This window comes from Solanum lycopersicum, chromosome 10, assembly GCF_036512215.1.
Source record: "Solanum lycopersicum chromosome 10, SLM_r2.1".
Taxonomy (NCBI): Eukaryota; Viridiplantae; Streptophyta; class Magnoliopsida; order Solanales; family Solanaceae; genus Solanum; species Solanum lycopersicum.
Window position 1 is genome coordinate 38,820,867 of NC_090809.1, and position 26,759 is coordinate 38,847,625.

The 26,759-nt window shown below is 35.6% G+C and overlaps 1 protein-coding gene across 1 annotated transcript; it reads left to right on the plus strand.

Annotated features, from left to right (window-relative positions):
* The first annotated feature begins 304 nt into the window (after positions 1 to 304).
* On the plus strand, positions 305 to 26,373 carry LOC101244625 (potassium transporter 7). The gene is made up of 10 exons (XM_004248753.5): positions 305 to 3,958; positions 10,050 to 10,278; positions 10,377 to 10,625; positions 10,780 to 10,830; positions 11,461 to 11,721; positions 20,971 to 21,023; positions 21,193 to 21,307; positions 21,501 to 21,755; positions 24,485 to 25,007; positions 25,397 to 26,373. Exons 1-10 carry the CDS (start codon positions 3,677 to 3,679, stop codon positions 25,932 to 25,934), a joined length of 2,556 nt encoding a protein of 851 aa, XP_004248801.1. The 5' UTR covers positions 305 to 3,676; the 3' UTR covers positions 25,935 to 26,373.
* The last annotated feature ends 386 nt before the right edge of the window (positions 26,374 to 26,759 follow it).

Sequence of the window (26,759 nt, forward strand, 5' to 3'; positions counted from 1 at the left end):
AGACTTGTCAACAACATTTTCCTTTATCGGTTGAAACCTATGTTAAATCTATATTTTTCTTTGTAAAACATAATTTTTTTCTTTCTCTTTATAAAGTTTAAGAAAAACTTACACTTTATATTGTGTAATAAATAGTTCCGTTATATATTAAAATAGGGCAAATTTTATGTATATCAAATATAAAATTCTTAATTTAGGCTATAGCAAAATTTTCAAAATTGCATACCGTAGCAAAATTTAAGTTTGCTACAGATGTGTTTTTTTTGAATAATTGTTGGATGCCATTTATACATTTTAATTTTTTTTTTTAAAATAGGTGGTATACTCTGTTAGATAAATAAGGAAAAATATTCCAGAATTCACGCGAACTCTTTTCAGTATAATTTCATCCCTCTTCATCTCCTTCAACCGTAATAATTCTATTGTAGTCAGTTCAAAAAATCAATATGTGATATGAGATTCACTAATTTCACAGTAAATTTTGTGCTTGGAAATGTCTATGTGATCTGAGATTCGCTGATTTCATGTATGAAATTATTATGCTTTCAATTTATAGTGTACATCTTCATCCTGTTTTTTGATATTTGAGTTTATACAAATGCAAAAACGTGTATTGTGTGAAAGTACTGTACTATTTGAAGTTTTTTCAAATGGAAAATTGTGTATAAAGTTGCAATTTGTATATATGATCTTTTATATAATTGTATATTCATAATATGTATAAGTATATGACGATTTTGAGTATTTATACACATCTGTATGTTATATACATATACCTATTTAGTGTTTTTGGTGAATTATATAAGTATATGAAGATGTTGAGTGTTTATACGAATTTTTAAGTTATATACATATATTTATTTAGTGTTTTTAGTGAATTGTATAAGTATATGAAGATGTCGAGTGTTTATACGAATTTGTAAATTATTTACATATATCTATTAAGTATTTTTTCTGAATTATATAAGTATATGAAGATGTCGAGTGTTTATACAAATTTGTATATTATATACATATACATATTTAGTGTTTTAGGTGAATTATATAAGTATATGAAGATGTTGAGTATTTATATGAATTTGTAAGTAATATACATATGTATATTTAGTGTTTTTGGTGAATTGTATAAGTATATGAAGATGTCGAGTGTTTTTATGAATTTGTAAATTATATCCACACATATATATATATTTAGTGTTTTTGGTGAATTGTATAAGTATATGAAGATGTCGAGTGTTTATACGAATTTGTATATTTATATTGTGTAAATTATACATCTATACACCCACAATTGTATAAGGAGGCGGTATAAGAGATGAATCAACTCAAACACAAAAACAAATAGTAAGATAGATTATACATTTATAAAAGCACAATTGTATAAACACAGGAACAAATACTAAGATAGATCATACATTTATACAACCACAATTGTATAAGACATGAATCAAAACAACACAAAAACAATAGTAAGATATATAATACATTTATACAGCCACAATTGTATATGCAGACAGTATAAGACATGAATCAACACAAAAATATAAATATAATATCAAAATTGAAACATATACATGGACAATGATTATACAGATACCTTATGATGCTCGATTGACCTAGAACCAACAACTTCATTTTTATCATTGTGTATTGTATAAATGTCAGTTTTATCTTTCCTATTCTAACTTGACTCATCAACAACATCGACATGATCTTTCACTCCTCCATCCACAATCTAGTTGGGTTATTCCTCTATTTGGATTTGATCTCTTGCATGATATTCGATTTGGACATTGAACCTGAAATCTCCCCAAAATCCTGAGTTAGACCCAAGGAAAACGATGGGTGTTCAATATTATTTTCAACATGTAATAATCTCTTCGATGGAGATTGATCATTCTTTGTTTGAACCAAAAATCTGTATAGATTATGAAGTGAAGTGAAAAAATAGTTTGGAAAATTGAAAAAGATAACAAAAATTGATAAAACGAGATGAGTTTTTGGCAGTACCTGAAATTTTTGATGTACTTTTAATAACGACGATGATGTGTTAGAGAATTTTGAAATTTGAAATTGAATTTGTTTAGAATATTAAGGAGAAATTGAAGGAAAAAAAAGAAGATATTGTATAATATGAAGGGGAAAGAGAAAACAGACAGTTTTATTTTTGGGCAAATATTTTATACAATTCAGTGAGCCCTAATATAGCAAAGTGACCGATATTTTGCTTATTAAAGGGAATAACTGAATGGGAAGTTATTTCATTTAATTACATTTGTTAGTTTGTCATTCTCTACAATTATCCCATTAAAATATACAAATTATGAGACTAACGGAAAACATTTAGAATATTGAATAGGGAAACTTTCACATATAGCGAATACAAAATTCAAATTTGTATGTTATAGCAAAGTTTGCATAATTGTGCTCCATAACAAACGTATATATGTATAATTCGCTACACATATACAACTGTAATTATGCCTATTTCGATATACATATATACAAAGAAACAATTGTATAATTCGTTGGTTCCTCTTCAGATTTGTATACTTTCGCTGGCAGGTCATTTGTATAAATTGTTGTTAGTCTCTCGTTTGTATAAATCGTTGTTAGCCTCTCAATTCAATTGTATGAGTTTGTATATTTGTATAAAATTTGAATTTGTATACAATCGAATTGGATTGTATAAAACGAGAAAGAGAGAAATTATATATAATTTGAATTTGTATAAAACGAGAAAGAGAGAAAGACAAAAGGGACTTGGGCGGAGAATATACAATTGAATCGAATTGTATAAAACGAGAAAGAGAGAAATTATGTATAATTTGAATTTGTATTAAACGAGAAAGAGAAAAAGGCAAAATAGACTTGGACAGGAAAATAGTGTATAAGACGGAGATATATGTATTTGCATGTATATATACAATTTTCCCTTGCTTTATACAAACAAAAACACAATTAATACAATTCTATTGTATAAAGCGAGAGAGGTGAGCGATAGGGAGTGAACGAGAGAAGGAGAGTGACCAGCGAGAATATGAGGGAGAGAGACAACTGACAAACAGTTTGCTATGGAATAAAAATAAATCAAACTATAGCTACCTTATAAATTTTACATTATTAGTTTGTCATTCTATATAATTATTCAGTGAAGTTTTTTCTTTTACTAATACTATTTTAGTTACTTTCTAAAATAGTGACTTATTTTGATTACTTTTTTTTTTTGACTTATTTAGATTCTGGACTCTATATAAATTGCATCTATAATTATATACTTCGATATGTTATTAATTAAAAAAATAATACTTGGATATGCCATTGGGAAGTACAAAAAACTGGATTTCCAATTTTCCATATGGTAATTGGTTTTTTAGCTTTACCATGTACACCCCTAGTTCTTAGCAAATGTAAATAAGGCAACAAACTACGTGATCTGATGAAAATAAGTTATCATTAAACATAAAGCACTCCATACACCCAAATCTCTGTAAAATCTCATCCAAATCCTTCACAATTTTCTAGGGTTTCGATTCAATCCTCTGGAAAATGCACACATATACGTATAGGAAGATGCACAGAAGAAGGAATATTCAGTTCCTTTTGGTTGATTTTTGAATTGTACGAGAAGAACTAGTATCAAATCTTATACGCAAGTTGACAGAATATTTTTAGTATGGTGGAGATGGGATCGGAGAGAGAGAAGGATTTAGAGAATAATGGCGGATTAACGGCTACAGATTCGATTGAATCTAGGTGGGTGTTCCAGGATGTGTATGATTCAGATATGGATAGTGGTGACCATGGTACTGATGACGGTTCAACGCCGCGTAATGACTTGGAATTGGACTCTGATGATGATGATGATAATGCCATGAGGAAACTGATCCGTACTGGCCCTCGGATTGATTCGTTTGATGCTCTTGAAGTCCCTGGTGCTCAACGGAATGACTTTGATGTGAGTTATTGTTGGTGAATTCGGTGAAGTGCATAAACCTTTAATTCACTTAAAATTATGTGTTATAGCATAGTTTATTTTGTGAAATTATTGTATTTACATTCTACAACCTCGTATTGTGTCATAAACTTCCCATATAGATGATCTTTATTTGGTGATGAAGTGATATTACCCATATAGATGACTTTAAGATAAACAGGTAAATCTCCCCCAAACAAATGGTACTCATTTTATTTGTTGTATAGCCAACCTTAACTAGCCCAGAATTGAGGCTTGTCAGTTAAGGCCTTACTTGCCAATTCTTGTGCATTGATTTCACTTCCCTTATGTAATGAACATACTATAAAATCTGTTAGATGCTTGATAATTTCACTATAAGGAGGGAATTATAGTGCTGTAGGCAGTGAAGCTTATCCGACCACCAAGTATGCTAACACTGAGAGGCAGAAAGAGGAAAAACAAAACATATAGAGGGTAATCAAGGTTAGAAGAAAGGAACAGGACAGTAAAGTATTTCTAAAGCAACAGAGGAACACTTAACCACTCAACTTGGACTAGTAGTCCTAGATGTGAAGCATAAAGAGTAGTGGAAAAAGAGAAACATATTATGCAACAAAGAATTCTACAGTAGACACTGAACGACATATAAATAGCATTTAGTGACAAATTAATGGAAGGAAACCATGATATTGAAGTGGGAACAGATATCCAACGGAAGGAATGACAAGTTACAACTTAAAGTATTTAGTGAAGTTGTGGGTGTGTCTGTGACCTAATACCTCAATCACACTTCACAAGTATTCTGTTGAAATGAGGAGGTGCAAAAATATGTTAAAGCAAAAAATGTAAATTTGTTATTTCAAAAAATAGAGAAGTCTTTTAAGAGTGTAAGAGTGTAGTCCCATTATTTTATGATTGGTCATTTGTGCTTGTTCTGGAAAATAGCATGGACGTTATGGAATATGTTCCTTTAACTTTTTAACATCAACTGGGCCATCTTTGGGAAGTTGACACAGTTTTTCTTTTTCAAAAGTTGGGCTAGAATGAAGCTAGAGAAGAATCACAATAAGCTATGGAAACAACCTCATTATGCAATATTATGGGTCATATAGAAGGAGAGGAATGTGGACGCTTTGAAGGAATTTGTTGTTTTGTACATCAATTGAGTTTTTTTTGTTTTTCCTCTTTTGTTGATTTGATCAGAGTATGAAGTCATAAATATTCCCCATATTTCATTTTATGTGAAACTCTTTCCTTTTAACATGTTTAAAAAAGAATGATACATTTTTATACCCAAGAAATATGTTGTTTTAAAATTTTCCATTTACCCTTAAAATAGAAATGTAATGATGTGTTTAGGACCTTAAGTTTATAATAGTAGTGAAAGGTACATCGCACACGTGAAGATTTTCGTTGGTTGAGGTTTTAATGGCCATATCAAAGCAACTTTGAGTGGCTTTGATGATGTTCATGAAGGCTTTGGTTTTGCGGAGAGCAATGGGGATTGAGCTGCGCTTTTGGATTTTTCCAAAGCTTTTGAATTGGTAATTGCTAACTCGTGCTTTTTGAATAGGGAGAACCAAGTGGTTACCTTCGTTCGTAGCACGACCCAACACCCCTATAGATTACTTACTCCTTAGGAAGGGTGATAGAGGCATTTGTAAGGGTTGCAAGGTTATTCTATGTTAGAATTGTACTACTAACACAAGTTTTTGATAATGGATTGGAGATTAAGAGGGATAAAAAGATTTTGTATAAACAATCGAGGATTAAATCAGGTGGCTTAACCTTTACCTTTTCTTGAGAGATGGGGAGAAGTTGATTGGTATGGGGCCTGGAGTAGTAGCTGGGATGTGAACAACATGGGGGTTGGGGGATAACATAGCTAGTTGCATTGGGGAAGCATCTATAGATGTGCTAGGATATCGAGGGGAACTTTGATGGTCATCAAGGAGATAAGTGGCGGAACGGAAAAGTTCAAGGCAAAGTGAAAGCAAAGAAGGTTGCATATACAAAGTTGGTGGAGTGCGTGGACGAGGAAGAGAAGTGGACACTTAAACAAGGTGTCAAAGACAGATGCTAAGTTAGCATGTACAACTTCTAAGACGACAACTCTTAAATGCTTGTGTGTTGAGCTAAGGGACAAAAGGTAGGAAAAGAAATTGTACATGCTCACAAAAGCGAGAGTGAAAGGCTTGCGACTTGGATCAAGTGAAGTGCATCAAGGATGAAGAAGGCAAGGTGTTGGTGAAAGAGACCTCCAGTAAGCAAAGATGACAAGCATACTTCCACAAACTTTCAATGAAGAAGGGGACAAAGACATTGTGTAGGGTGAATTAGTGCACTCTGAAAGACTTTAGAACTTTGGGTACGCTAGGTGTTTTAGGGTTGAAGAGGCTTAACGTGCTATTAGAAGGATGTGCAGGGGAAGAGCGACAAGACTTGATGAGATTCTGGTGGAATTTGGAAGGGCATAAACAAGGCAGGTTTGGTGTGGTTGATTGAGTTGTTTAATCTATCTTAAGACGACAATAATGCCAAATGAATGGAGGTTATGATGGTTCCATTGTACATGAACAAGAGTGATATCCAAAACTGTAATAATTACAGAGGCATCAAATTGCTAAGCCACACTATGAAGGTTTAGGGAGAGAGTGGTAGAGATGAGGGTGTGGAGAGGGGTGCCCATTTTCGAAAATCAATTTGGATTCATGATGGGTGATCGACTACTAAAGCCATCCATCTTGTTCACATACTGGTGGAGAAATATAGAGAAAGGAAGAGGAACCTACATATGATGTTCATTGATCTTGGAAAGGCCTATGATAGTCTCGAGGAATGTCCTCTAGAGGTGTTTGGAGCTAAAAGTTGTGCAGATGGTTTATATTAGGGTGATAAAGGACATATATGCTAGAGCCTAAACTTGGGTTAGAATAGTGGAAGAAGACACTCGAAGTACTTCCCAGTTGAGATGGGCTATATCAAAGATCAGTTCTTAGCCCTTTCCGATTTGCGTCGGTGATGGATGAGTTGACGTAGTCTATTAAGGAAGAGGTTCTATGGTGTATGTTATTTGTGGACGACATCGTACTACTTGATGAGACATAGAACAAATGTAATGCTATGTTGGAGGTTTGAAGAGAAACTCAGGAGTCTTAAGTCTAAAGAGTTTAGGTTTGAGCAAGACCAGATCAATATATTTGGAGTGCAATTCAGTGTTGTGTTGGATGAAGCGCATGTAGAAGTAAGGCTTGCCACATAGACTATCCCTAAGAGAGAAAGTTTTAAGTATCTTTGGTCAGTAATCCAAAATAGTGGGACATCGATGATAATGTTAGACATCGCATTGGTACGACATGGATAAAATAGAGGCTTGTGGCTTGAGTCTTGTATGATAAGTAGGTAGTATCGCCCAAACTAAAAGGTAAGTTCTACAAAGTGGTAATTAGAACGTCCTTGTTGTATAAGGTAAAGTGCGGCCAGTGAAGAACTCACGTGTTCAGAAAATACATGTTGCATATATTAGGATGTTGAAATAGATGTATGGACATACTAGGAGCGACGAGATAAGAATTGAAGTTATCTGCGAGAAGGTGGAGTGGAAGTCGACTCTGTGGTGGACAAGATGAGGGAGACAAGATTGAGATGGTTTAGACATGTGAAGAGGAGGTGCGCTAATGCTCAGTGAGAGATCTTTATAATTTGCTATTAAAAGTCAAACTAGTAACTAGAATTGAACTTGTGGGTTTTAAATGGAGAATTATTAACTAATTAACTACTCAGTTTGTAATCAAGAATTAGTGACGAACTAAGGTTACAATTCTTAGATGTCGAAATTCAAGCAGATAGTTGACTATCAGCTCATTTATGTGTGTTAATTGTGTAAAACTAGCGAATTTAGATGTCTCCTAAAGTCGCGCGGCTCAATTAAGAGAATATCACCTTATGTCCACGTCGATACTTGGGTTTCAAATTAATTTGTTCATTCATCACATGTCTCAGGGTAGCTAGCTTATCTCTAGCTCAAGATATTAGATGAGGTTGAGATCTAACTTCCTTATATGATTCTTTTTCCTAATATTAACACTTTTTTGTCAAGCAAGTTAGAATACAAGGGAGCTCTTAATGTTTGCAACCATTAAAAAATAGTTGTTATGAAAGAACCTTAATACACAATGTTCACCCTTTCATGAGAAGATTTTAGTGTAAATAATTTATTATCATTATCCCCACTCTAAGTTCTATAACCATAGTTATGAGTTAAGCAATTCATAGCTAGTTGGATATAATAACTAAGGAATTTAAAGCACTAACAAATATATATGTAAAAGAAAGTAAACAAAACCTTTGATTAATGCAACTCTTGCAAGAGTATCTTGTTCATTCCATCATAATCTTCTAAGATAACAGTAATTAATCCTAAAAAGCTAAGAATGCCGAAAACTCTTAAGCTAATAAGAATCCTTTACTTCTATGACTAAAGGGTAATCCCTAATAATAATTCACGATCCTAGTCAAAATGGCATATTTATATTCGTAGAGTCAGAATCCTAATCCTGGTTGAACTCTTCTATGATTTTATGAACCCAGATCCGTTAAACAGGGGTGTCACGGCATGGGGCAAGGGAGCGCACCGCTATCAGTTATGCAAGGATTAGTTAATCATGAATTAGTTATACATATATTAGTTAGTTCTCCTTCTATCCTACATAAAATAATACATAAATTTCCTTATAACTTAAACATGTATTAGTTTTGCGGGTTTCTAAAGTGTCAACCAAACGCTGAATTAACTTTATACAAGAATAACTTATTTCATAGCTACCTTACCAAACATTGTATCAGTTATATGGAAATTAATACATGGATAACTTATTTTTTTTATCCAGCTACTGAGTTACCAAACAAACCCTTAGTGCACAACTCTGAAAGTTGAAGATGGGGCGAGGAAGACAGCTACAGAACAACAGACAAAGAACAGATTTAGGCAACTTAAGTGACATACTGGTATCTAAAGAAAGGGGTAACACTCATTTGGAAACGAGAAACTTGTCAGTTTCCAAGCAAAACCCAATGCTACTTCAACACTAGTGAAACTCTATGTCCATGTCCACCATTGAAAGTGGCATCTCTATTTGCACTCATTTGAGAAATACCAAATGAGTGAAGAAGTGTATCTTTGTTCTGATATACAAGAGCAAAGCAGGTTCAAAGTAACAGGAGTTGTCACAATATTGAACTTATAAGTCACTTCAATGAAATTTCGGGAAAGAGTGATAGACTATAGACTTGAGCTAGGTCGGATTTATGATTGCTAGATCTACTACTGATTTATGTTAAGAAGATGGATAAAATTTATTTATATGAAGAAGAATTTCCACATGATATTCATTGACCTAGAGTTTGCACGAATCTGCCTTGAGTCCATACATGGTAAGAACTAGATATGTATGTTCTCATCAAACGTGTACCCTACTTGAGAAAATTCTGACTACATTCCAGTTTTATCTCTCTTGTTCCTCCAACCTTCATTTGTGGTTTCTATTTTATTTTACTTCATTCAGTGGATGTCCTTTCCTGAGGGAGAATACTAAATGAACCTCTGTACCAGTTTCTTTCTTTTTTTTTTTTTTTAAATAGAAAAAGTGACAAGGCCCTGCTTCGCTTGAGGCAAAGTGCTCACTTCACTGAAGTGTAGCACATTTCTTAAAGAAAGACCAAAATAAACCTTACACAGAGACAATACATATAAGTACATGTTCAATTTAAATATTAATAAGTAGTTAGCACAAAATCCTCCATAGACCATAATACAAGCAAAATCAATACTAAAACATTAACTTTTGCAATTCTTCCTTCACGTGAGCTGGGCAACATGGACAAGCAGTGATGATTGGATTACCACCGATGAGATGATGTTTGTAAATGATAATTCCCTCTTTTTTGATCTTGTTACAAAAGAGACTTTACAAATAAGTCTTGTCTGTATCGCTAGCGAAACCAGGTCTTTCTTTTGACCTTATGAAATCTAATAAGCATTCGTTTCAGAGTACTGAGTAAAACTAGTGAGTGATTTCAAGTTTATTTGCAGGATGTTTCAGCAGGTAGGAAAATCCTATTGGCCTTTCAGACTCTTGGAGTTGTCTTTGGGGACGTGGGGACAAGTCCCCTATATACCTTCAGTGTGATGTTCAGCAAGGCCCCTGTCAATGGCAACGAAGATGTTCTTGGTGCATTATCCTTGGTTTTGTATACCTTAATCCTCATTTCCTTGGTTAAATATGTTCTTATTGTTCTTTGGGCCAATGATGATGGTGAAGGTGAGCTGACATTTGAAATTTGGCAAGTTGTTTTACATCATTATGCTCCGTATTTTGTGTTTTCTGATTGATTCAATGACTTCCGTTAATAACTGCAGGTGGTACTTTTGCTTTGTACTCACTGCTTTGTAGGCATGCTAAGGTTAATCTTCTTCCAAACCAACTAGCATCAGATGCTCGAGTATCAGGCTTCAGACTGAAGGTGCCATCTCCAGAACTTGAGAGGTCTTTAAAAATAAAAGAAAGGCTTGAAGCTTCATTGACATTGAAAAAGCTTCTTCTGATGTTAGTTCTTGCTGGTACTGCTATGGTGATAGCTGATGGAGTTGTTACACCTGCTATGTCAGGTATCTGTAGGCTTCTTTTTACCTGTTAAGTAAGTGGGTTGAGGGAAACAGGGGTATGGACTGCCTTTTGGTCCTCAGAGGTCCTTTTCTTTTGAATGAATTAGTTATTTTTCCCTTTTTGAAATTTAAGTTTCTTTCAACTATGTTGATGCAGTAATGTCTGCTGTTGGTGGTTTAAGAGTTGGAGTCTCTGGGGTTAAGCAAGGTAATGTAATCTTGCTTATTGAGCACAAACCTTTAAAGAATTGTTCACTACTTGGAATTTATGTGATCTGCAAGTCTTTTGATCCCATAATTCTCTATCAGCTCAGCATGCTTTCTATAAATTGAATAGTGTATTCTGGTAGATAGTTTGCTTATAGTTTCTATAGTATCATTCCTTCACGACATCCATTACAATTGTAATGACACAAGGAAGATTAGTGTGCCACATTGACGGATGACATGCACCAACTGAGGGAATGGTCAGTGATTGTTCTTAAATGCAGTTTTCTATTGCACATGAGGTATAAACCTCATTGATATTGCCTAGCTCAGTAATGAAAGAAATTTGTGGTTATATTACATTCTGTATAGTTTTGCTCATTGAGAATTTGTACATTTTAATAATTCTGCTGCTCAAAATTGCCAAGAAAGCACAGTTGTGTGAACTCTGATAATTTCGACTGACAACACTGAGTTGAAATGCTTATACCTTGTATCTTGAGGTGTTAGGCTTACCCTATTACTTAGATGATAGGATGGATATGATTTGCTCTTTCTACCTTATTTGATATCTTGATGCACTCGAAGTCCTTTAAGCAGTTAGATTTCTTATACTCTAATGTCTTTGCAGATCAAGTTGTGATGATATCAGTGGCGTTTCTCGTAATTCTGTTCAGTGTACAGAAGTATGGGACAAGTAAAATGGGACATTTCGTAGGTCCTGCTTTGTTTATATGGTTCTGTTCCCTGGGTGGCATTGGCGTCTACAACCTCATTAAGTATGATTCTAGTGTTTGGAGAGCATTTAATCCAGTTCATATATACTATTACTTTAAGCGCAATTCAACAAAGGTGTGGTACTCACTTGGAGGCTGTATTCTTTGTGCAACAGGTAAACTCTTGATAATGGATGTTACCGATAGTTGACACTAAACTTGTAGTCGGAATTACACACTGAAAATGCACTGTTATTTGTTTCCTGTTTTATTTTGTTTGTTCTTGGGTTACTTGAGTGAATGCAGGTGCTCTTTTTTCTTTATTAAGAAGATTTTGAAATGCAACGAGGTTTACTTTCTTATGTTTGGACTCTATTTTTGCATCTACTGTTACAGCTTGATATGTATTTGAAAGCTCACTTCACTAGCTTCTTTCTGCAAATTTATTCACTTTTTCAGAAACACTTCACTAGCTTCTTTCTGCAAATTTATTCACTTTTTCAGAAAAAAGTAAATGTTCCGGAACTGACAAATGAGACCTTGAGTTGCTAGTTAAAGAGAACTCCCCTGAAAATAGGGCAGTGGGATGAACTTATGTCAGCTTTGGAAAGAAACAAAAGACTTGCAGTTACCATGAAACCTTTGTAATGCAATTTGTGATTGGAATATGCAATTTTTCTTTTCTTCGCATTACAACAACAAACCTAGTGTAATCCCACAGGCCACAAGCGGGTTTGGGAGGGTAAAGTGTACCTACATTACCTCCTTCCTTGAGAAGGTAGAGAGGTTGTTTCCGATAGACCCCTCAAAGAAAGATGTAAAAGAAGACAATAACAACAAGTAGAAACAACAACAAAATAATGCAGTAATCGAGGGTAAAGAAATAACTCGTAGTAATACAAATCTATGAATAAGAAAACACAAGAATAAAACTAAAAGAACAGAAATAACAAGAATACTGTATTCAATCCTACTTAGAATTAGGAATAAGAATATGAAAAGTATATAGAATCCTCCATGGAAAAGGATTGTAATGTAGTGTCCTAGTTGAAAAAAGAGTTTAATTTAGTGTCCATAAATAGGGTCTCAATGTAACTTTGTACATACACAATTCAATAATATTTTTCTCATATATCTCTCACATGGTATCAGAGCCAAAGTTTCTATGATTTTGGTAAACAATTTAAGAGATCACTGCCGACGAGTGACATTGATTCGTATATGCTGCCCACCTGGCCGATGGTTGTGTTAACAAAAGTAGGACCAATGATACATGCATGAACCCTATATACAAGGGAAGATAACTCAGTCAGGCAGGTCACCGCGTGTCAATTATTGATGACTTTCTAGGACTTTTTTGTGTCAAACTCCATATCCATAAGGATCTGCGTAGCACCATGCCATCTTCCCGGTGACTACTTTCTCATATTTGATTTGTATAGCACTGTGTCGTACTTTCTGGTGACCACTTTCTCATATTTGATTTGTGTAGCATCGTGCCACTTTTCTGGTGACTACTTTCTCATATTTAATTTGTGTAGCACTTCACTATTCTTTCGGTAACTATTTTCTCATATCTAATTTGTGTAGCACCGTGCCATCTTTCCGGTGAGTACTTTCTCATATCTGATTTGTGTAGCATTGTGCCATCTTTAAGGTGACCACTTTCTCAGCACCATGCATCTTCTGGTGACTACTTTCTCATATCTAAGTTAGGTAGCACCATGCGTCTTTCTGGTGACTCAGATTTAATTTATGTAGTTCGAGCATTTTTCCAGAAACAGTGAGACTCTCCCATGGCTAAAATAACATATGTCCGCCTTGTTCTATCTATTATTGTTGTTCGTCATTGGTCTTTTAGTTAGTTGGACATTAAGAATGTTTTTCTCCACGATGATCTTGAGGAAGTTTATAAGGAGCAACCACTTGGTTTTGTTGCTCAAGTTGAGTCTAAAAGCCTTGTATGTTAATTGAGGAGGTCATTTTATGGTCTGAAATAGTCTTCTCAAGATTGGATTGGGAAGGTAGCATAGTAATTCAAGAGTTTGGCATGACTCATAGTCGAGCTGATCACTCTGTGTGATCGACATTCTGCATCAATCCAATATTTCATGAGAAGGCTTAACATATTGAGATTGAGTGTCAATTTTGTGAAATCGAGTGATCAACTTGCAAATATCTTCATCAAGACCCTCATCAGTCCTCGTATTAATTATATTTGCAACAATCTAGGTACATATGACTTGTATGCACTAGCTTGAGGGGTAGTGTTAGAGTAGGGATAGGAACAAGAATAGTATGTCCAATCCTACTCAGAATAGGAATATGAATAGTATATAGAATCCTACTTGGAAACAGATTGTAATGTAGTGTCCTAGTTAGAAGAGGAGTCTAATGAAATGTCTATTAATAGGGTCTCAATGTAATAATATAGATATGCAATTCAATAATATTTTTCTCCTATATTTCTTAAAAATACTAATACTCCGCCAATGGAAAGCAATACATCCGATCACCTACTAATCTTTTACCTTAATTTGTGACCTCTGCACCTTTCAATCAAGGGTTATATCCTCGGTGAGCTTAAGTTGTACCATGTCTTGCACAATCACCTCACCCCCAATACTCTACCTTTTGCCAAGCTCACTATGACCAACCTCTCGCACGTCCTTACTGGGGCATCTACATGTCGTCTTTTCACATGCCCGAACCACCTCAACCTCTCTTCCTGCATCTTATCCTCCATAGGCTTCATTGCAGTGGCTTGCTAAAAACGTTTAATATTGAGAATGTTGGATGTATTACACATTGGTGAAATTGTGTAATAAGACTTAACTAGCTTAGTGAATCAATTTGAACTAGTAAATATACTACAAAATTCTTTGGGAAGTTGAAAATTAGCTTAGATCCAAAGATTTCCAAATAGGACTACTTTGACCCGAATAACTTCATTCAAAATCTTATCTGTTGGTATGCCCACACATTCATCTTAACATCTTCATCTATGTTACTCTTATCTTTTGGACATGAGAGTCCTTGACTGGCCAACACTCCACACCATATAACGATAGTGGGTCTAACCACCACTCTATAGAACTCACCACCAAGTCTTGGTGGCACACTCTTTATCACACATAACACCGGTTCGAGCCTCCATTTCATCCATGTCGTCCCAATAGAATGTGTGAAATCCTCATCAATTTCCCTATTACTTTGAATATTGATCTGTAGGTACTTATAACTTCCTCTCTTGGGGATGACATGCGTGAATCCTTACATGCACGTCCGTTTCATGGGTTATGTCACTAAACTTGCACTCCAAGTACTCGATTTTGGTCTTGCTCAACTTGACACCTTTTGATTCCGTGGTCTGTCTCCAAACCTCTAGTCTCGCGTTAACGCTGCCTCACGTCTTGTCAATTAGTGCTATGTCGCCCGCAAATAACGTGCACAATGACACCTCGCCTTGAATGTGTCGCATTTGTACATCCATCGTTGATGCAAATGAAAAGGGCTAAAAGTGGATCCCTAGTGCACTGCAACCCATCATGCCCAGAATTGTTCTAAGTCGCCTTCCACATTCGTATCTCGGGTCTTAGCACCATAATACATATCCTTAGTCACCCTAGCGTAAGATACTGACACACTTCTAGCCTCCAAGTATCGCTAGAGAACCTGTCTTGGGACTGTCATATGTTTTTCAGAAAAGGGCCTAAAATACCCTCAAAGTATTGAAAATGGTAAAAAATTACCCTTCATCCACCTATTGGCTCCAAAATATCCTTCCCATCCATCTAATGGCTCAAAAATACCCTTGTCATCCACCTTTTGATTCAAAATTGACCACTTATTTAACGATTTTAAATTTAAACTATTTAAATATTTTTTTAAATACATGAAAACTCAATTATTTGTTATAATTTAACTTGTTAGTATTATTTATAAATCAATCCACTACCCACCCATTACTAATTACGGCCCTCCAAATTAATAAACCCGTCATATTATTAATGCAACAACAGGAAAGCTACAACCAATGAGTGGTTTTAAAAATTGGAGGAGAAAATATTTATAGAAGTAATTATCATACATTCAAGTGTTTAAATAAAAATTACTGATAAACTTAAAAGTGTGACTATGCTTATCTTAATTATTCGTTCGTCTCAATTATGTGATGTTACTTCATAGGTAACTTTTTTTCAAAATAATATATTGTTTTTTAAAAAAGTAAAAATATTTATAAAATTATATTAAAAAAAAGTACATGAGTTAATTCGGGATGTACTACTTCTTTTCCTTTCATAAAATTCTAATTCAATCTGAAAGAGAATCTTATTGAAAGTGTCCTCCTAAATAAGCGACTCAATCTAAATTTAATTGAGGCTTTGACTTAGACTCAAATAATTTTGAATGACATTTTTAGGAATCTATAAGTTTTGTCGTGTTTTAGTAGTTTTATGGAGATTGTGATATTATAATTGATTTATGAATTGGGTGATTTTAGTTGGAATGAGTGGGTAATGAGTTGGTTTATAAGTTATATTAATAAATTAAATTGTAACCAATAGTTGAACGCAAAATATTTTAAAAAATATTTAAATAGTTTAATTTTAAAACAGTTCAGTTAAATAAGTGGTCAATTTTGAACTCAAAGGTGGATGACAAGGGTATTTTGGAGCCAATAGGTGGATGAGAAGGGCATTTTGAAACCAATAGGTGGATGGAGGGTAATTTTGTACCATTTTCAATACTTCGAGGGTATTTTAGGCCTTTTTCCGTATGTTTTTTAAGGTCTATGAACACCATATGCAAGTCCCTCTTTTCTCTTTCTACACTGCTCTACCAACCTCCTCACATGGTGAATGACTTTTATAGTTAATTTCCTTCATATGAATCCAAAATGGTTCTTTGAAATAGACACACTCAACCTAAACCTAGCTTCCACCAGTCTCTCCCAAACTATATTAGTGTGGCTTAGAAATGTTATATTCCTATAATTGCTGCAGTTTTTGATATCCTCTTGTTCTTATACAATAGAATGGCCATACTCCACTTCCATTTTCTTGCATCTTCGTCATTTTAAAAATGGTATTAAATAACCTAGTAAGCTACCCTAAGCCTGCCTTGCTCGGGTTCTTCCAAAATTCCATCTGGATTTGGTATGGCCCGACATTTGTTTCCCTATTTACCTTCTCATAGCCTCCTCCACATCCTCAACCCTTAAACACCTGCAACACCCAAAATCTCAGTAACTCTCAGAGTGGTCTAGATCACCAAGAACAATGTTCATGTCCCATCTTCATTCACGAGTTTATGGAAGTAACTTTGCCTTCTATTTAATATGTGCCTCGTCCGCCAATACTACGCCTTCCTTGTCTTTGATGCACTTCACTTGGTCCAAGTCATTTGCCTTTCTCTCTCTCACCTTGTCTAGTCTCTACAACTCCTTTGTCCCGAAGTCTTCATACAAACGTCCAAATATCGTCGTCTTTGCTATTGTAACCACCAACTTCACCTGTCCCTTATTCACCTTCTTATACCTATTTGTTCATCATTTTATTCTCTTCGTCCTTGCTCTCCACTAGCTTCACATACGCCACTTTCTTAGCTTCCACTTTCCCTTGAACCTCTTCATTCCACCACCAGTTCCCCTTATGTCTACCAAGGTAACCTCTCGAGATCCCTAGCACTTCTCTTGCCTCTCTAATGCAAGTCGTTGTCGCAGACCTCATACAACTCGCATCTCTGCTGCTCCTCCAGGCTCCCATTGCCAACAAGTTTTCCCCCAATTTTTGAGTCTTGTCCTTAGTCAAGTCTCTCTATTTGATCTTCACATTGTATATGCATAATATGTGGAAGTATAATTCCAAAAAATAGACCCCCAAGGTCTAGCTCGAGTGGCAAAAGGTGGAGGATTTGTCGCTTAGATCGCAGGTTCAAGCCCCATACCATGCAAAGCAAAGCCCGGTATTTTAGTGGACAAAGGTAGAGGGGCGTGTCCGTTATCCACTGAGTTTAGAAGGCTGTGATTGGTCCAAAAGGCAGGTTATAGTCGAAATTCTCGGTTATTAAAAGAATAGATGATTCTTGTGAACCTGGTGCCTTATGCTAGTCAATACTTAAACTTGGAGGTCTCTGTAATGCATCATGCTGGTTTTATTCGTGTTACTCGATAATGATAGTTCTTTGGTTCAAATGTCGTTACCCCATTCCTTAATTTTTTGTAGGGATCCTTTTTTTTTTATGACAATATCCGGGCCAGCTTGTGCTCATCTCAACTATTCCACTAGGTACATGCTACCTCACCAACACATGTATTGGGTAACTATATCAACTAAGCCTTAAGCAAGTGAGAAGAAATTACCTTATCTTTTTTGCCTTCGCTGGAATTAGAACTTGAGACCTCACCAGTTTTCCTTCCACTTTATTGACTACAAAGCTACACCTCTGATTGCATAGAAATCCAATCTGCATATTGTAACTTTTTCTATTGTAGGTTGAGCAAATTTAATCAAGCGTTAAGTAAAATTATGTGACCTGTTGTAACAGCCTAGCCCAACTTCCAAGGTATTGTTTGCTATGGCTCAACTTTTGTAGCCTCACCGTTTTTTCCCCTTGGTTTTTACTAAATCCTGAGCTTTTCATTTGATCACTAACTTTTCCCTCCCATTTTGATGTGTGATCTACCCAAGGTAAACTTTACGGCAAACTCCCTTTCAAATTTAAGAATCAACGATCTACAGGCTGTTTGGCTCACATCCTGAGAGATTCTGCATCCTCAGTCCTCACTTAGGTTTGCTTCACCGCTGTACAAGTGGAGGTACCAGCCTTGATACCGCTTGTAACGACTCTAGCCCAAATGCCATGGTATTGTCCTCTTTGATCCAACCTTTGGTCCTTTAGGGCCTCACGCTTTCGTTCCCCTTCGGTTTTATCCAAAAAAGCACAGTTGAATCCTAAACTGGCGCTTTTATGATCCCTTACTTTGTAATCCCATTGGGATGTAAGATTTGCCTAAGGCAAGCTTCATGGGCAATGCACTTTCGAGTTCAACTGTGCATGATTCGTGGATTGTTATACCTGTTGTACATTTCAACAGAAAGGAAGTGGATGTGGCCTTTGAGTTGCCAATCATTGGGCGATATGAAATAGAATCTCAAGAATTGAAATCATTCTTTAAAATGGGCGTGTGAAACACGAAGGTATAACAATATCATTTGAACTAGATAGTCGTTTTGAATCTTCACCTGTCTAGGCCTTCTTAAGTTATTGTCTAGAGCAATCAGGGCTATTCACATTTAATCATTTTCTCCTTTATTGTCCTAACCCTTTTTTTCAAGTGCTTTCCTTTGGCCTTTAACTTTTGGAAGGTTAGCTTGTTTAGTCGAGGTTTCAAAATTTGCTTATTTCTAAAAATGCTTTTTGTCAGAAGTGTTTTAAAAAGGTACTTCTGGAGAGTAGTAGTGTTGGTTTTTTAGAAGACGGGGCTGCAAAAAGTATTCATTAAAATGTCTCAATAATGTAAGAAGTATGGGAGGGCTTTAAATAGCCATTTTGAGCACATCATATGCAGAAAATCTGCTATTCAAAATTCAAAAAAGCTAAAATTTATCAATAACTAAAATAACCTAGGAAAATTAAATTTCAAATTTTTCCTAAACCTAGACTTAAATTACTGCAGTTACAAAAGTAAAATTCAACAAGTAGTTTGTGTTTGGTACTTTTGGAGAGTAGTAGTTTGTGCTTTGTCAACCTATTTTTAAAGCACCTTTGTCAATATCAAAGCAGTTATTTTTCTTGGTGAAGGATCTAAACTGCTTCGGGGAAAATTTACTTTTTTTCAGCTTATGAAAGATAGCTTCTGCCACAACTCAAATACACTTTTTTTCCTAAAACTTTGGTAAAACACCTTAACTCTGAAATAAGCTCTTTATATCTGAATGATTGGGAGATTGGGAGGATAACAGAATTCTATAGCTCAGTAGCAAGTTTCAACAATCTGAGTGACGAAGTGGACAGACTAGAATGAAACAGAAACAGTAAGGGAATTTTTTCTGTCAAATCTGCATGTAGGGAGCTAAATGTAGAAGTGGTGAAGGAAAGAGATTGGCCTTGGAAGATGATATGGAAACCCAAAATTCCCTACAAAGTTAACTGTTTCATCTGGCTCCTGGCCAAAGAAGCAGTGTTAACTCATGATAACCTGAACAAAGGGGTCACCAACTAACCGCTAGCTGTTTTTTATGTGGGAAGAAGCTAAGACAATTAACCATCTTTTTTTGCACTGCAAATGGACAGATCAGCTTCGGAGGATGTTCATCGGTTGGAAAGGGATTAGTTTGGTGAAACCTGGAAGCATTGCAGACGTCCTAAGATGTGGAATATGGATGGTAATGTGAGCAAGAAGGAAGAAAAATGGAAGATCGTCCCAGCATGTATTTGGTAGTCAATTTGGATTGAGAGGAACAAAAGGTGCTTCGAGGGGACTCAAAACAACATTCATAATCTTAAAATGAATTGTTTAGGCCTTTATTATTTTTGGTGTGAGCAAAAACTACTAGCTCAAACAGAAGATATTTGTGATGTTTTAAACTTTTTGCAAGGTACAGAACTGAATTACAAGTTGTAAGTTGTAATACTTTTGACGGGGTACTACACTATGGTTGTAGTATACCTGGGGATATATAGAAGCAAAGTTACCATTATCAAAAAAAAAGAAAAAAAAAGAAACAGTTTTGGCTTCCCAAAAGCTTGGCCAAACAGGCAATGAATTCCAATAAAAGCTTTGAGATTTGGTTTACTATATGCAACAAAAGGTGATTAAGCTTGTCTCTGGGTCGGTTTGTGGTCTTGGGGTAAACCCATAACTGAATGCTACTCTCCATTTGTTCTTGCATTGTCCATTTGTGATTGTGTACTGGGAAAACCTTCTGTTTCAAGAACTAAGTTTTAGGGTTTGGTCTAACAAAGTTAGGTGCAGCTCTTCCATTTTCTTTGCCAAAATGTACACTTAAATGTTTAGGACAACTATGCAGATGAAACATGCGTCAGATAAATTTTGACTCTCCACCTCTCTTTTGAGAGATAGGTCAATTGCTTAACGTTGCCACTTGGCATTGATATTAGCCATTGTAATTTCTTGATGCGTTTTCTCCACTTGGATGACGGCACCTTATACTCACCTTTTATATCACATGTCTTTCTTAACTGTTGACATTTTCTTGGCCTTCCGAAGAAATATACTTCTGTGTGTGTCTGTAAGCATTTTTTCGCAATTCTCTTCTTCTTTTTCTCCATGAATTTTAAGAATATTTATAATTCCTCAATCTTCTTCTTTTAGGGGGGGTTAACTTTTTTGTTCTATAATATCATTATTTCTCTTAACTTACTGGGATATGAAGCTGATCATCATTTCTAAAACTCAGGTTCCGAGGCAATGTTTGCAGATCTTTGTTATTTTTCTGTGAGATCAGTCCAGGTATGCAGCAGCAGATCTGGTGATAGAATTTGTGGCTGGGTTGGGATTGGAGTGGGAGTTGGGAGGTGTATCGATATAATTATACCTACCCCTTTTATATTCTTGATAATTTTTTATTTCTTTTTATGATTTGAAAAAATTTATTGAGTATCAAACTTCTTATTTACAGCTTACCTTTGTGTTCCTTGTGCTGCCATGCCTTCTGTTGGGTTACCTTGGTCAAGCTGCGTATCTTATGGAGAACCATGCCGACACAACACAGGCTTTCTTCTCTTCTGTGCCAAGTAAATTTCTGGTTCTGTTCTTACCCTGATAGCCCCTGTTTACTTGCTATGAGAAAAAATGATAACACTTATTTTCAATTTAATTTTACTTGCAAATAATCCTTGATCTCTATGCTTTCGGAGATATAAGTTAATGAATCCAAAAGGAGTAAAAAACCAGTTTTTTAAGTGAAAATTTCTAATCATGATGCAGGTGGAGTATTCTGGCCCATCTTCTTGATTGCTAATGTAGCTGCATTGATAGCCAGTAGAGCGATGACCACCGCAACTTTCTCTTGCATTAAACAATCCACAGCCCTCGGCTGCTTCCCTCGCCTTAAAATTATTCATACATCTCGGAAGTTCATGGGTCAGATATATATCCCGGTGATGAACTGGTTTCTTCTTGCATTGTCCTTGGTGATGGTTTGTTCTATCTCAAGCATATATGAGATAGGAAATGCTTATGGTAATGCCTGGTTCCTTGTTCATTAGAACTTAGTAATGTCTTTGCTTCTACTTTTGGTTCCTTTCTTGTGGTTTTTTCCCCTATTACTACTTGGATGTATCTGGTGCATATGTTGAAGGTCTTGATATTTATTTTTCAGTAAGGTTCATTTGTTTCCATTGAGATTAAGATATCTGAATCTGAATGAACATCTAAATATCAAGTTGTTGTTTTGAGATCTGAACACAAAATAATAGACTATTTGTTTTTTAGTATCTGAATGAGTATAAAGTACACACATTTGAACCTGTTTAAATATAATTTAAACTAAATAATAATTAACTATTATATTGATACAATATTAAAATAAAAAAACCTTAACCTACCTATTTGTACAATAAATAAATAAAAAAATGATACAACTGACAGAAAAGAAGTTAAAAGATGTGAAGAGGTCAAGTTCTAGATTTCCTATTAGATGACTTCCTTCAATCATATGTTACAATTTGCACAACTTCTATTCATTTTGTGGACATAGCAATCTCATTAGATTTCCGAAAGAATTTCATCTTGGCCTTTTTGGTGTTATGGTCGACTTCTTTCTTAATCTCAGGAACAATTTTTGATAGGGTGCATCTTTATCCAAATTTTCTTGTTTTTCCTCCCTTTACATTTGAGCTTCTAACTGTCCCAAATCCAGTTTTTAATGAAATAGATTCAATTATCAATTCATTTGTTCTCCTGATCCCTAAAATCTACCTCACCTACTCCAATTGTCAGAACCTCCAGTTCCATCAGCGGTCTTCCATATCTACCATTCTCTAATACGCCATATTAACCCACTGGGTCCTATCTAGGTCAACAAATATCAGATTCACTGCCCCATCTGACTGATCAGACATCTGATGAACTTAATGCAAAAATACTGACAAGAGAGTTGAGATCTCACACTGCTGCAGTTTTGAACTTTTGATCCCTTTAGCAATTATAATTTTGTTCTGTTCAGTTATTTGATCTTTGTCATCACCAAGTTTCAATTAGTTAGGACAGAAGTGTTACTTAGCTAGAAGCTGGCATGTAGATAATCATTGAGGGGAGCATTCAAAAGAAATCCTTTAAAAGGTCAACAACACCTTTAGAGAAATAGAATTTTGTGAGTGCATTTACCAGAAAAGAAAGACAGATAAAAAGGCATCCATTAGAAAAAGAAAAACAACCTAAACTTCAATTTCTTGTCCTTCAATTTTATTTTATTTTGGTAGTCTTAGTCGTACAATTTAAATCTATGCACTTGATCTTGTTCAGTTTTCGATGTATGTGAAGTCAAATGTGTTTTGGAAATGGGATGGAGGAAATAATATTCAACTTGCAGGTCATGACTCTATACTTATCAGTTGTTAAACAAGGATCTAATCATCTAAATATATCTAAGTGTATTGTTCCAATTAGTTCCACAGGATATAGTAACATGTAATGACCATTTATTTGTGCGTGAGGAAACTGAAAGTACTTAAGATATAGGGTTTTTGCCTGTTAGGTAAGATAGCAAAAGAATACTCATATGTTGCTTTGATAGTTGGATTGCAATTTAGAGGTCCTGATCAGTTTGACTAGTAAAACAGTGGGATTCTTTCAATTTTAGTGGAGTCTAATGGGTTCAGGCTGATTAGAACCAAGACAAATTACCTGTAGTGCAAGTTAAGTAATGTAATGCCTGAGGCTGGCTGGAAGTATGGCTAGTGATACACAGATTATTCAAAAGGGAGGAAGTTTCAAGTATCTTCGGTCTATTATCCAACAAATGGAGAGATTGATGATGATGTCATATGTCATGGTGCAGGGTGGATGAATTGGAGATTCGCATCCGTAGTCCAGTGTGATAAGAAGATACCACCTAAATTTAAAGGAAAAATCTACAAAGCGGTGGTTAGACTAGTTGTATATGGAGTTGGTTAGTCAATAACTCCCATTTTCAAAATATGCAAGTTTCGGAGATGAGGATGCTGAGATCGATGTGTGCATACAAGAAGAGAAAAAAATTAGGAATGACGATATCTGGGACAAGGTAGGAGTGAACTCGATAGAGGACAAGATGCGGGAAACGAGGCTGAGATGGTTCAAGAATGTGCAATGGAGAGGCATGGATGCCCAAGTGTGGAGGCCTGAGAGGTTAGATATGGATGGTTTCAAGAGAGGGAGAGGTAGCACGAATAAGTATTGAGGAGGTGATTAGACCGGACATGACAGAACGCCAACTTACGGAGGACATGATCATAGATAGGATGCTATGGAGGACAAGGATTAAGATAGAAGATTAGCTAGATAGTTAAACATTGCCTCACTTATCCTTGTGTGCTATTAGTCATACTATTAGTGGTATGTTACTGTTATAGTTTGTTTTCCTTTGAGTTTGGTTACTATTGGTTGATATTTGTACTTCCATTATTGTTTTATTTTGTTATGACTATTGTTAAGGATGATTTGTAAGTTTGTCTGTAGTATTTTGCCGTTACTTCTTCATTTCCGCTATTTCTTTCTCTATACTGCTTTGGACTGTTTTGTTTCCTCGAGCTGAGGGTCTATCGGAAATAGTCTCTCTACCTCTCAAGTAGGGCACACTTTACCCTCCCCAGACCCCACTTTATAGGATTACACTGGATATGCTGTTGCTTTCTAGACTGCATAATTAGATGAAGATTTAGACTGGCTTGTTCTAGACTTCCTAGTCTGATGCATGTGCTGTCTCACAGGAATAGCCGAGCTTGGTGTGATGATGATGACAACGATACTAGTTACTATTGTCATGCTTCTGATATGGCAGATCAATATCATTATTGTGCTTAGCTTTGTTGTTATCTTCTTGGGATTGGAGTTAATATTTTTCTCATCAGTTTTATGGAGTGTGGGAGATGGAAGTTGGATCATTCTGGTTTTCGCTGTTGTCTTGTTTTTTATTATGTACATATGGAACTATGGGAGCAAGCTGAAGTATGAAACTGAAGTCAAGCAAAAGATGTCTATGGATTTGCTACGTGAACTAGGCCCAAACCTTGGAACAATCAGAGCACCTGGAATTGGCTTGCTTTATAATGAACTGGCAAAGGGCATACCAGCTATATTTGGACATTTTCTCACCACTCTTCCTGCTGTTCATTCAATGATAATTTTTGTTTGTATAAAGTACATTCCTGTTCCTGTAGTACCTCAGAATGAAAGGTTCCTGTTTCGCCGCGTCTGCCCCAGAGGCTACCACATATTTCGTTGTATTGCCAGGTAAGCATGCTAATTTATTTTCATTTCTATTTGTTTGTTTAGACTAGGTGGTCTGATTTACGTAGCTAAGGAGAACTTAGTATAAATTTTACAAAAAGGTCTGCTGCATGACAGTTGATATCTGTAAATAGATGTGGAATTTGGACAGTTAACTGTGAGAAACCGGAACCTGCCTGTGTTGTGATACCTAATTTTGTCTGCAAACAGGTTGTTAAATTGCCTAACTACTATGGGCAGTGCTTCTGTCATGATTCTATTTGGACCAATGATTTATGTTTCGAGTTTTCCATAGTTTACTTTGTATGGATGCATTTTCTTTGCTGCTTTTGGTGTTTGATTTGCCATGGAACTTGGCTACTAATATTTTGGTCGGAATTCTTGAATGACAGATACGGTTACAAGGATGTTCGCAAAGAAAACCAGCAGGCTTTTGAGCAGCTACTGATTGAAAGTCTAGAGAAGTTCATTCGTAGAGATGCTCAGGAGCGGTCACTTGAAAGTGATGGCAATGATGAATCAGACTCGGAAGAAGAGCATGCCTTTTCAAGGGTCCTTATTGCTCCCAATGGGAGTGTTTACTCACTTGGTGTTCCTCTCTTGTCTGATTTTAAGGACACCGGCAAGGCAGTTGTGGAAGAAAGCATTTCAGAAGAGCTGAAGGCTGGCCCTTCGTTGGAGTCGCTCTTGACAGATGCTGAACAGTCCTTTGAGAAGGAGCTCTCATTCTTACGCAAGGCCAAAGAATCCGGTGTGGTTTACCTCCTTGGTCATGGAAATATTAGGGCAAAGAAAAGTTCCTGGTTCATTAAGAAGCTTTTCATAAATTACTTCTATGCTTTCCTTAGAAAGAATTGCAGGAGGGAAATTGCCAATTTGAGTGTACCACACTCGCATTTAATGCAGGTTGGCATGACATATATGGTGTGAGAATTAGCTTTCTCGAAAAGGCCCATACTAATATATTTTGGTGAAAGGCAGTTTTAGCGTCAAATTTTTTGTTGGTCCCCTGTATCAAAGTGATGAGTGCAGTCAAGTGTCCATATGTCTTCTTTGCACACCACATCTGAATTGAAATCCTTCGTCTTATAGCCTGGAAATCTTTGCACTGATCCAGTTAAAGTAACAAACTTATCGCCATAGTCATTTGGCACTGCCTCAACCCGTTGACTTATTCAATGCCTTTCCATCTGTTGAAAGCTAGATGAGCAGGAATAAGTGAGGAACAGATATACAGTGACCGCCAACACAGATGCAAACTCATAATATTGTAATTCTTTTTCACTTATTACTTTTGCCCTTAACTTTTATAATTTTCTTATTGAATCACCTTATAATGCTGATGAAGTTTTTACCGCATTCACAAGTTCATTCATCTTATTCTTAGATAATTGTTGTCTTGCTCTTTGTTTTTTTTTCCTTTACGAATGGAACGGTAAACCTTTGTGGTCTTGCAATTTGTGACTCCATATTGTCCTTGATGTTGGATTTGAACGATCAGCCACAAATGGTTGAAATACATGTGCCACGCAAAGTCTATTTTGTATTTTTCGTGTCATGATAGTTGTAGTTGGAATACTTAACATCAAACTTTATGAAACTTTCTAGATTGTACTTAAAAACTCATATCATTTAACTGTTATAAAATGATTTAGGACTCATTAGTTTGAATGTTCTGAAAGTTAAACAACCGTTGCTTTTTCCTTGTTTTGGTTATCGATTTCAAGAAACTGAATTGAAGAAAAACATTTTAGT